This window comes from Xenopus laevis, chromosome 5S, assembly GCF_017654675.1.
Source record: "Xenopus laevis strain J_2021 chromosome 5S, Xenopus_laevis_v10.1, whole genome shotgun sequence".
NCBI lineage: Eukaryota > Metazoa > Chordata > Amphibia > Anura > Pipidae > Xenopus > Xenopus laevis.
The window spans coordinates 113,826,862-113,839,346 of record NC_054380.1 but is presented as its reverse complement, the minus strand read 5'-3'; the positions used below and the strand labels follow the sequence as shown (position 1 = coordinate 113,839,346).

The following is a 12,485-nucleotide window of genomic DNA, read 5'->3' as shown; positions in this document are numbered from 1 at the left end:
CAAATAAGGTACTTTGTAACAATTGTGAGACACAAAAACACAGTTTTGTGGCCACAGAAAGGGGCGTAGTCAAAACATTTTGCTGCGCTACGTGTGAAAATATTTTTTGTCCCTCTTTTTACTTTCAAAATGTTGGGAGGTATGTCACCTTCACTTCTTAGCTTTACTACTTTAATGATCTCCCCCCCCCTCCTTGACCCCTCATTTGTCAGCCTTATCATTAGCCAGGCTCCTAGAGAAGATGAACGCTGAGGAATGAGGACACAGGAGGGGTAGATGTGAGTGAGGTATGCAGGCAGGACGGAGGAGTGAATAGAGTCTTATTTGAAGGGTGAGAAACATACCAAGTGAAGCTGCATTCCATGTGCTTAGGAGATTTATTATGTCCTAAAATGGTTTCAGTATTTCTTTACTTGTGGTCTCTGTGCTGCTGTGTTATACTTCATGGCTGGATCTGCTTTGTAACCCCACAGCTGGGTAAGTGTCCAGCACATGTTGTCACAGAGCATTGTACACTGCAGGGGAAAGACTATACCCTACGGCAGGTTGATTGTTGTTATAACATGCCAGTGCTGGACTTAGGGTTGCCACCGGGCCGGTATTTAACCGGCCTGGCCAATAAAAATAATGGTTGATCCCAATGTTATTAATAGGGAAAAATTATAAATATATAGGAAGGCCGGTATTTTTTTCGGTAAAAGATGGCAACCCTAGTGATGGTTCATCAGTGTACCAAATTCCTTATACTAGAAATACATGACAACCCTCTCGTTTTCTCATAAACTAAGCTGATATCCAGCTGCATAATGCACATACCAGATGCTTAATAAATAAATAATAATGAAAATGGGTGTGTTTTTGTTAAATGGCTGCGCGCGGCTCAACTTTTTGTCCCTCTTTCTTAATCTCAAATGTTGGGAGGTATGCTTGTGCTAGGGGGCGGCCTGCTTGGATTTCCTATCATCGACACACTGCAGATGCAGGCCCGGCTGCTGAACTTCTCTCATGTTGGCGGCACAGCATAGTAGCGATCACTTGTGAAATTCTGGCTTTAGAATATTGCCTTGGGTTAAGCTGACAAGGTCTTTATTTGATAAAATGTGAATAAATGCTGTGGCCATTTTACACCCATCTCTGTCTCCTGGTTTCATTAAGGTATGTAATAATGGGGAGCAGTGGGATAGCTTAGGAGCTGAGGCAGGAGGGATGAGAGCTGAGGAGGGAGGGCTGAGGACAGAGAACGTTAGTACTGAGGAGCGAGGAGGGAGGGCTGAGGAATGAGCCACAAGGGGGAGATTGCAACAGGATAAATATGTGGCAGCATGGATCAGTGAGTAAAATAAGAGGCGAGTCTGCATGCTTCTTTGTTAGGAGAGCGCACGCTGGATCGTCTGTTCTCCTGATGATGTTCTAAAATGCGTTCCGTAAGTGCTGGCCAATCAGCTCCACAGCTGCTGCTAATGCTCTCTCCTTCTTGTCACAGCCCAAGTAATATGATCCGGCTGCAGGCAGTGTGACAAGGGAGGAGCGAGCACCAAGGGAGCTGTAAAAAGAAACGTCGGGCTGCACATAAGAAGTGGTCCGAGGGAATGGGGGAAAACATTTTGAAAATCAGTGCAGTGTTTGTGTCCCAGGCTGCTTCTGCAGGCAAGTCCAGGGGGGGGCAAGTGCTTAGTCCAGCCCTCCCAACGCCAGGCCCCAGTGGGGTGCGGGCCCGGGTGTGCACCCTCGCACCCCTGGTAGTTACGCCACTGCTCAAGGCGAAGGGTCAAATTGAGGAGTCCCCTTGTCGTGTGCATTGATCAACTTGTCAAATCATTAACACTTCCATTGTATTCAAACATATTTTAACTTGGCCTTAGAGTGCGCCCACAACCCTCCTCTTTTGTTACTTATGACAGAATATCTAGATTGGTGGACGTATTAGCCTATACACATTCCAGGATGTAAGAAGGGGAGGTACAATAAGCAGGGACAGGGGCAGATGTGTCACAGTAGTCAAGGTTCACTTTCAGGCAATACAACTTCACAAAACAGACACCATAGCTAAAATCATAGCTAAAATGATAGCTAAAATGCTAGAATGCAGAGGACATCAGGACAGTGGGACAAAATATATATTGTGTCAGAAAGTCACAGCCTACAACATTCCTGGGGTCTGTGCCTCCCTTAGCGCACATCTTACTGTTTGATATAGGCTACTGCACCTGGGCAAACTTATTGGCTTTTTTTATAAATAGGGGTAAGACTCCAGAGCAGGGCCGGACTGTGAGGAAAAAGCAGCTCTGACAAAAGTATCAAAGCAGCCCATGTATTCACGCGCATGTAAAGCATGATATATATTTCCAACCCCCAAGTTTAACTAGAACTAGTGTTTATTAATATATATGTTTAGAGGCCATTACCATATAATCACCAGCGATATTATACACCCTATGTGCTGGAACTGGCCCTTGCAACACTCTGGTAGTGTTGCAAAACCTTCAGTGATTTATTAGCTCATATACAAACAAACAAAGGGCAACGTTTCGGGTCCCACTGGACCCTTTTTCAAGGCTTGAAAAAGGGTCCAGTGGGGCCCGAAATGTTGCCCTTTGTTTGTATATGGGCTAATAAATCACTGAAGGTTTTGCAACACTACCAGAGTGCTACTGGATTTCTTTCACTGGATGTAGCAGTTGACCCAATTAGCAGGCAAGGGTACCTGTGGAACCTACACAGGTGGATACAAGAGGGTAGAGCACTCCTAACTATCGCTATAGGGCCAAAGTGGGGCATACTTGAAGACACTAGGCTGCCTCATGCAACAGCTCATTTACATTTCTAAAGTGAGTGCCTCATTTACATATTAAATACAGACCTAATTTGCATTTTTAGGTGAGCATCCTGTTTAGATTTAAAAGCAAGCGGCCCATCGGACATTTGCCCAAACCCACAGATTGCCAGTCCGGACCTGCTCCAGAGTCCAGATAAGGCTGAAACAGGAGTTGATGGAATCTGCAGGGAGTCATCATGGATTGGGTGCATGTTTAATCCTAATTTTGATTTATAATAACCATTGTCCTATGATTTCTAGGTGTAAGATTAAGCATTAGATTTGAGCACGGAACGCTTAACGGTTGGAGACAATGTCCTCAGAAGCTGTAACAGAACCCAACAAGTGTTCTGTAGATCCAAACAGTAAAGAAGCACTCGCATCCCCGCACACTGGCTACAACAGTAAAGCTTTACCAGAAAACAGCTCATCTCTAAGGGGCGACTACAAGACACCAGATGCCACGTCAAAGCGACAAATGAAGTGGATTCTGCAACGAGAGCAATGGGAGCGTCGAAAGTATGTGTCACAGCAAGAATGCATGCTCTATTGACAATGTGTTCTTTATCCAACTAGATGGGTATTCCCTGATGAGAATTAGCTATGGGCAGTAATAATCTAGTTATATTTAATATTATTAATTGTATATATTCTATTATTATGGTATCACTTATTTATTGATAAAAAGCTGTTGCCCATCCCATTGTGTTAACTTACTCTTTTTTTATTGTATTGATATCCGTGACCAAGGGTACGTGTGCCACAAAAAAACAGCAGTCAAGAGCTCACAGTTTGATTTTAAATACCCTGATTTTAAGTTTTCCTGCATTTTATTTGTGGTCCCACCAATTTATAATGCATTTCAATGGGAGTATTTCCCTGATTTTAAGTAATGTTTTCCCAGATTTCACAATTTTGTCTTGATGTACCCAAAACAGCTTTTTTCCCTCTATGAATATTATTTGTAAAAATAAAGAGGTTTAAAATACTAACCAGATGTATATTTTGCCATGGTTCTGCCTGTAAATGGTCAATTCCAATGAGTCTGCCCCTTATACAGTCCTGTACAATCACTTATTGCTTTAGGTTGTGTATGTGACTGACAGAGACTTGCACATGTCCCCCATAGTGTAACATTAATGCTGCAATGCTTAAAATGTACTCCTGTGCTTATATCCTTTAAGTACTTGAAGAAAAAGTTACTTTAACGCATTTCCCTGATTTTACATTTTTCCCTGATTTTACATAATTTTTTCCTGGTCCCCAGAAAAACGTAAAATGGGGGTTCTACTGTATATGGAATCCTCCTATAGTGTATAAAATAATATAGGATTTATGTACTGTTGATAGGAGCAAAACAGCTTCCATCCAAATTCTTTTTACAAAGATACAAGCTCTCAGGGCCGGAACTAGGGGCAGGCACAGTATAGGCACATGCCTAGGGCACAAAGCTGGCGGGGTGCCAGGCACGTACCTACTGTGTCGCCTACCCCATGTCCGGTCCCGTCTCTCCCCGACTGCGGCTGGATTTTTTTGTGCAAATGCGCTTCTGCACATGCACGCTCAATTGCAGTTTCATGCATGCGCACTTGAGAGCATTTTCGTGCATGCGCAATCAAGAGCGCACTCAGCCAGCACCGTGGCTGGCCAGGTTGCCTAGGGCGCCTGGCCGGGTTGGCCCGGCTCTGCAAGCTCTGTATTTGTGTAGAGAGGGAGTAGGTGCGAGGGTGCACCTGAATTTAGGAGGTGCTGTTTCCACGGCAATGAAGCAGATGTGATCAAGTAAAATGTGCACAGGTGTGTGAGCACAATGCACTGGATTCAAACCATGTCACATTATTATTACATACACACTCGTCAGTAATTGTTACAAATATCCCTTTTATTTCACATCTTCGTCTACAGGCAGAAGCGGAAGGAAAAGTGACTAAGGCGCAAACTGAGGCGCCAGGCTCAAGCGCAGCACAATAGTGATGGTAACAGTGAAAAACGATTCCACCATGAAGTTCAGCCGAGTGCAATCCGTCTGGTTATTGACTGCAGTTTTGACGACTTGATGGCATTACAAGTATGTCTCGCCTCACCTCATCTCTAACAGCGCCAAATGAAATAAAATGACTGTTTTCATGATTTTCTTTTGTGATTTAGGACGTTAAAAAGCTGAAATTCGAAGGTGTTATGCTGAGAATCAACGGGCAATCCATCCTGTTCAGGTGACACAATCCTCTCGTCTATACACTGAGCACTGGGACATCCACTAGTCTTTGTTGTTACAGTAGCTGCAAAATGCCCAGAATAACCAGAGTTCAGATAAATAGTAGAACTGTGCTTTTATTAGTTTTCCGTCTGGCTTCTGAACTTTGTGCTTATACAATAGGTACAGGGGTACATGTTCTTAGAAGTGCTCTCCCAGCATATTTGTAAACAATGACAAAATAACGAAAGAGCTTGAACTTTGCAAAAGCCTGCTCCCAGGTTTATTAAAGATCCGCAAGCACACAGGTGCATCAAATCCTTAAAGGAGAACTAAACCCTAACAATGAATATGGCTAAAAATGCCATATTTTATATACTGAACTTATTGCACCAGTCTAAAGTTTCAGCTTGTCAATAGCAGCAATGATCAAGGACTTCAAACTTGTCACAGGGGGTCACCATCTTGGAAAGTGTCTGTGACACTCACATGCTCAGTGGGCTCTGAGCAGCTGTTGAGAAGCTAAACTTAGGGGTCTTCACTAATTATCCAGCAGAAAATGAGTTTGGTCTGTAATATAAGCTGATGCTACAGGGCAGATTATTAAATTCTGATGTTAATTGCACTGGTTTCTGGTTCTTATTCTACTAAGTAACTTTCCACTGTAGATAGATTTTCAGTTCTTCTTTCTCTCCTTTCCCTTCCAGATTACTCGTACATATAAATCAATGCATCATCTCTCCAATTCCCACACTGCTTTGTATGTTCAGTGGGTAACAGATATAATAGACATACATCCAACCAAAGGAGAAAACGGCAGACACTCACCAATCCCACAAACAGGCTTGTAAAGAACTTTATTTAGACCACAAAGTAGATAAATACATAGCCTTACGCATTTCGAGCCAGTAGGCACTTAACCATAGGCTGTACAAAAAAAAAACCCACAGGTATACTAAACATATAACTCACCAATCACCAAAATACATTAATTAAGCAATAGAGTAAAAAGGGGGGAGGGGCATTAAAAAATAAGGTTATAAAGCCATTTCTAAAGCTTTGGGACTCCAGCGAACCACAGTGAGAGCCATTATCCACAAATGGCAAAAACATGGAACAGTGGTGAACCTTCCCAGGAGTGGCCGGCCGACCAAAATTACCCCAAGAGCGCAGAGACAACTCATCCGAGAGGCCACAAAAGACCCCAGGACAACATCTAAAGAACTGCAGGCCTCACTTGCCTCAATTAAGGTCAGTGTTCACGACTCCACCATAAGAAAGAGACTGGGCAAAAACGGCCTGCATGGCAGATTTCCAAGGCACAAACCACTTTTAAGCAAAAAGAACATTAAGGCTCGTCTCAATTTTGCTAAAAAACATCTCAATGATTGCCAAGACTTTTGGGAAAATACCTTGTGGACCGACGAGACAAAAGTTGAACTTTTTGGAAGGTGCGCGTCCCGTTACATCTGGCGTAAAAGTAACACAGCATTTCAGAAAAAGAACATCATACCAACAGTAAAATATGGTGGTGGTAGTGTGATGGTCTGGGGTTGTTTTGCTGCTTCAGGACCTGGAAGACTTGCTGTGATAGATGGAACCATGAATTCTACTGTCTACCAAAAAATCCTGAAGGAGAATGTCCGGCCATCTGTTCGTCAACTCAAGCTGAAGCGATCTTGGGTGCTGCAGCAGGACAATGACCCAAAACACACCAGCAAATCCACCTCTGAATGGCTGAAGAAAAACAAAATGAAGACTTTGGAGTGGCCTAGTCAAAGTCCTGACCTGAATCCTATTGAGATGTTGTGGCATGACCTTAAAAAGGCGGTTCATGCTAGAAAACCCTCAAATAAAGCTGAATTACAACAATTCTGCAAAGATGAGTGGGCCAAAATTCCTCCAGAGCGCTGTAAAAGACTCGTTGCAAGTTATCGCAAACGCTTGATTGCAGTTATTGCTGCTAAGGGTGGCCCAACCAGTTATTAGGTTCAGGGGGCAATTACTTTTTCACACAGGTTTGGATTTCTTTTCTCCCTAAATAATAAAAATCCATTTAAAACACTCATTTAAAAACTGCATTTTGTGTTTACTTGTGTTATCTTTGACTAATAGTTAAATGTGTTTGATGATCAGAAACATTTTGTGTGACAAACATGCAAAAGAATAAGAAATCAGGAAGGGGGCAAATAGTTTTTCACACCACTGTAGAAATGATATATAAGGCCTACTCTGCATACCTGAGTAAAATAAAATCTGATTGAACTTACTGTCCCTATACAAATGTCATCTCTGATTTCAGACGTTTTTACCTTTTTTTCACGCGGTTACATGGAGCGATATCATGTACTGTATTTACATGGCCTGACTTATTTCTGGTTTTGTTTTTAAGCTTTATTTGACCAGCCATGGTGGGCAGCTGAAATGTAACATGGATGAATATGACAAAGGATGGATCAATTGGAAGGTATTCAGGAAAACAGATAAACTAAATAAGTTTATAATTTATCACTAGTTCAATCAGTCTGCTGAAATCTGTGGGTCAATTTTAGCCCTTCTTCACTAGCACTGTCCTCTTCATGCTTCACGTCTGGAAGCCTTGCATTTGCTCCGACGCAAACACATTTGGCGGATTTCAGTGAAGAAATGTGAGACCTTGCATTTTGCACAGAAATGTGTCGGTGCCGGAGCCAATGTAAAGCTTCCAGACATGAGGCAAGAAGAAGATAATGCTAGCGGCAAGGGGCCAGGAGCCAATGTAAGGTTTCAGGAGACAAAGCAAGAAGAGGATAATGCTAGTGGCAATCAGCAGACTGATTTCAGCCTTGTCTGGCCCTAGCCATATGCTTATGCCAGTTCTCTCTCCCAGTATAATACAACCATTGCTAATGTGAATGCAGCTTCTATCTGAAAGTCTAGTTAGCAGTAACATGTCTGAAACACCCCAAGGTTTGAAGATCTGTAGCTACCTAGAAATAAAGCATGTCTGCTTCTGTAAAGGCACAAGTGTTTGATAGGGGCTACATTTTAGTACAGACATAGGACTTGTTATCCAGAATGCTCGGGCCCTGGGGTTTTCCTGATAACGAGTCTTTCCGGAAACTGGATCTTCATACCTTATGTCTTCTAGAAAATCATGTAAACATTAACTAAACCCAATAGGCTGGTTTTGCCTCCAATAAGGATTAATTATATCTCAGTTTGCATCAAGTACAAGCTACTGTTTTATTATTACAGAGAAAAAGGAAATCATTTTTTGAATTTTTTTGTATTATTTGGATAAAATGAAGTCTATGGGAGACAGCCTTTCCGTAATTTGGAGCGTTTCTGAATAACAGTTTTCTGGATAACGGATCCTATATATTCCGTGGAAAGTAGGCGCTGTTTTTATCATTATTACTGTTATTGACATGTATTTAGAGCACCAACATATTATGCAGAACAGAATATCACTGCTAGTGCAGACAATTTTTAGTCTGAGATTGTCACTAGGAAACCTTGTTTGGCTATGGCTCCTGGCAGAGCACCAGTACTTAGAGGCATCATCACACTTGGACTCTGAAAGCTGCTTGTTTTAATAGAGGGAATTCACAAGTTTTGTTTCAGGTCAGTTTGGGGACTGGCTAGCACAATGTACAGAAGGCGGTATGTGATGGGTTTCCTTCACAAAACATTCATTCCTTTTTATTATATTTACAGTTGCATTTGGTTATGGCATGTTCAGCATTTGACAGCCATGTCCTTCTAGTGGGAGGTTAAAAAGCTGGGATTTTGATGCCCATCGCCAGTCCTAGGAGTAGGGTAACAGCAGCTTCTTTCAGTATAGATGTCCTGGGCAGCTTTGCAGTAATTTGCCCTTTTCAGTGAGAATTATTAGAGAACAGTAATAATTGCAACTGTAATATCCCTGTTCAGTAATGTTGAAAAGTATCATTCTACTGGGTTGAGTAACTACCTTAGCTGGGACCTAATCTGGTAAAACAAATAACTGGATGGTTGAGCAATAGCCCTATAAGAAATGTCCCAGCATGTACATCCTATAATCTCTAATGGGGAGCCTTGTAGTACTTTCAGCCATCACTGAAGCACAGTGTCTGCTATTGTCATTATAGGATATTCATATTAAGCCAGAACATTACAAAGACCTAATGAAGAAGGAAGACCTTGTTTATCTTACCTCGGATTCCCCGGAAGTACTGAGCGAGCTGGATGAGACAAAAGCGTACATCATTGGGGGCCTGGTAGACCACAATCATCACAAGGTATTGACTTAATTGCTTCTCAACTCGTATATATTTATATAAAATTGAATATTAATTTTATAGTTGATTTATTAAGTAATAAATTCTCTGCTTCCCTCATTTCTGCTGATATTATTTTTTAATATTATTTAAATTATTAATAGTATTGAATGCATTAATTTCTCACTTTCCTAACTAATGAATACATCGAATTTAAATCAATAAAAAAGAGGAGAATGAAGTTGTGCCAAAAAGCACAAGCAATCGTAAATAGGCAGCACAGTGTTAATTCTGTAAATATATTAAACTTCAAATCTTTTAGGGTATCACCTACAAGAAAGCTTTGGAACTTGGGATCAGTCATGCGCAGCTGCCACTTGGAAATGTCGTGAAAATCAACAGTCGCAAAGTGTTGGCAGTTAATCATGGTAAGCAACACTTGAAACAGAACATTGAGGTCTTCTTTAACATGGATGTAACAAATATTAGCAATTTTGAATTAAGAGTCGTGTCTTTTCTGTGGAGGAGTACATCTTCATACATTCAAACATTCAAAATTGGCAGTTTTGATATTGGGGTTTATAGGCTTCAGATGCCCCAAACTGGTAAGTGTGTAGCGTCTAGCAGTAATCTATATGGTAGCAAAGTCAGAATCATTTTCTTTTTTTCTGCAGTTACTTATAGGAATATTAAACTGTTTCCAGCCCTGAGGTACAGAAAATTGTACCTTAAAGAGAAAATGCAACAAATAAAGAGAGAAAGTTTCATTGAGTTGCTAGCAGCTTGATGTGGCATCAAAGGGACTTTTGTGGCAGCTCCCTGCTCAATGGCTCAAATAACTTATTCTTGTTTTAATATAATGTAGCCTTCGGAGATGTATTATATCTATTAACTAGCAAACTACAGGTGAAAAAAGTTGGATAGCACAATTGCAGACAGTTTATTTTTGAATAAACTTTTCCTTTAGGCTGCCAGGCATGTACGAAGCTGATATGACAGGTTATATTGTTTCCATTGGAAGTACCACCAGCCCACTAAATACTGACTTTCTATGGGACCTTATAGCAGCCCCTCTGGCATTTGCCAGAAATCACAGATTGCCAGTCCGGGCCTGCTGAGTGGCTGTATGAGGTTTACACACTGACCAGTTACTTGTCACTACTCAACAATGACATTGCATTCTACTTTCCAGTTTTTGAGATCATACTGGCTTTTCTGGAAAAGAAAGATTGGAAGGAAGCCTTTTTTTGTGTTCTACCCCAGCACAAGGGCGCAGTACCTCTTACCGAAGCTGATGAGCCATCTGAATGCAGACTCCCAGAGAAAGAAGAAGAAGATGATGGAGAAGATTCAGACAGTGACTCAAGCATAGAATAGAGGGTCTCAATACAGCCCAATGTCAAATGTGAAGAAAAAAGCAGTTCACATCCAGTAAACTTTTGAATTTACATTTTTTAAATTTAATTTGCAAAAATATTGGGACTGGCTGCTAATTATACAATTCTTTCAACATTCGTTGGAAAGGGCAAATACCAACACAACCCTGCAATCTGTTGGTTTTGCATTGTGTTGCTGTTGAACAGTATTTTTCTTTGTGGAACACATTTGCTTTTATCTAATTAAAACTTGTGACAAATCAGTGAGTGTGCATGCATTTTGTCTTTGATGGTTATATGGGGAAAGGAAATCATACTTGGAGCATAGTAACTAAGCACACCCCATGTTTGGGGACCCAGTGGTTGATTTATCTGGAATGCACAGTCAAATGTTTTTTTTCATAACAGAATCCCTTTAAATACTGTTTCAGATCTGGTGGGGGGGGCATAAAGTATTGGGTGTCAGGATACTGAGTAACTAAGGCCTTTAATGCATTTCAATAGTGGGCACATTCCAGAGTGCATGCCAAATATTTGGGAAAACATTTGCTGCATATTTGGAATTTTACACAAGACTATTTCTGAAGGTAGGCCTTTAGCAAAAAGAATAAATGTGTGTGCGCTTCATACACTTAATTGCCTTACAAAGCTGGAGATGGATAGGGAAAAGCCCGCAGAGAACACTGTGACTTATATACATCATTAACCATGTGATGACTGTTTGTCCCATGTGTGTTACACAGAGAAACATGGCTGAACGCAAAGTAATCATACTCAGTCTGGATAAAAAAAAAATGCAGGATACATAAATGAGCTATTTGCATTAATGCCACATTTATTAATGGATTCCTATTCCAGATCACAGCCCCTTGGTTAGAACATTGGTGCCAATTGGAATTGCAATGCTTTCCAGTACCATGTACTGAGCAGCCCGTGGGCAGTGTTAAAGGGCATGTAAAGTCTAAAATAGAATAAGGCTAGAAATGCTGTATTTTGTATACTAAATATAAACATGAACTTACTGCACCACAAGCCTAATCAAACAAATAATTAATGCTTTCAAAGTTGGCTACAGGGGGTCACCATCTTGTAACTTTGTTAAACATCTTTGCAAGACTAAGACTGTGCACATGCTCAGTGTGGTCTGGGCTGCTTAGGGATCGTCATAAACAAAGCTGCTTGAGTTCTGCATGGCTGGGAAGTAAGGCGGGGGCTCCCCCTGCTGTTCATAAGTATGATTGTTGCCCTGCTCAGCAGTTAGGGACCATCTGACAATTCCTATCCACAGCAGTAAATGGAGAATTTCACTGCATACAGTCAGGTTTCTTATAAAAACGGTACACATTTTTTAATTAAAGTATATTGAAGGTAGGTTTCTTTTTCATTAAAGAAAGTAAAAATTGGATTTTATATTTTTGCCTTTACATGCCCTTTAAAGTTAACAAATCGGAGAGTCCCCAACTGCACACCTTACACACCTTATATCCCAAATCCTCAGAAGTACACATTACATATACAAGATTCAGCACAGGGCTTGCGGTTAGCATCATACAATGGAAAGTATCAGGTATGTTCAAGGGGGATCTGTAACAGTGGGACTTCCATTGGGTTAGTTTGTCTTGCTTCAATGATTAGTATACTTGAAGAATGTTATTTTCTTTTAGATTATAATGTAATGCCTAATAGGCTCTTGTAAAGGGTAAAGCAAAGAGGCACTCAGAAGACACAGGTTATCTTACATTGGTTTATTCTACAGTTATGACACAGAAACCATTATTTCTTGCACTCACATATACTTTGTTAGTTTGAATATCACAGATAAAAAAGATAAATAATGGATTACCGGAAATGATGCTCCG

General features: G+C 40.9%; 1 protein-coding gene and 1 long non-coding RNA gene across 2 annotated transcripts; both read left to right on the top strand.

The window, feature by feature from the left end:
- Positions 1–1,226: 1,226 nt before the first annotated feature.
- LOC121394084 lies at positions 1,227–1,545 on the top strand. Its single transcript, XR_005961499.1, has 2 exons — positions 1,227–1,330; positions 1,484–1,545. It is a non-coding gene; the product is annotated as an uncharacterized LOC121394084 (long non-coding RNA).
- A 1,219-nt stretch (positions 1,546–2,764) lies between these two features.
- LOC108717469 (tRNA methyltransferase 10 homolog A) lies at positions 2,765–10,889 on the top strand. Its single transcript, XM_018264710.2, is given in 8 exon segments — positions 2,765–3,346; positions 4,721–4,883; positions 4,964–4,976; positions 4,979–5,028; positions 7,402–7,476; positions 9,122–9,271; positions 9,573–9,678; positions 10,443–10,889. Coding segments are annotated over 8 exon segments (1,026 nt in total). The 5' UTR covers positions 2,765–3,128; the 3' UTR covers positions 10,694–10,889.
- The last annotated feature ends 1,596 nt before the right edge of the window (positions 10,890–12,485 follow it).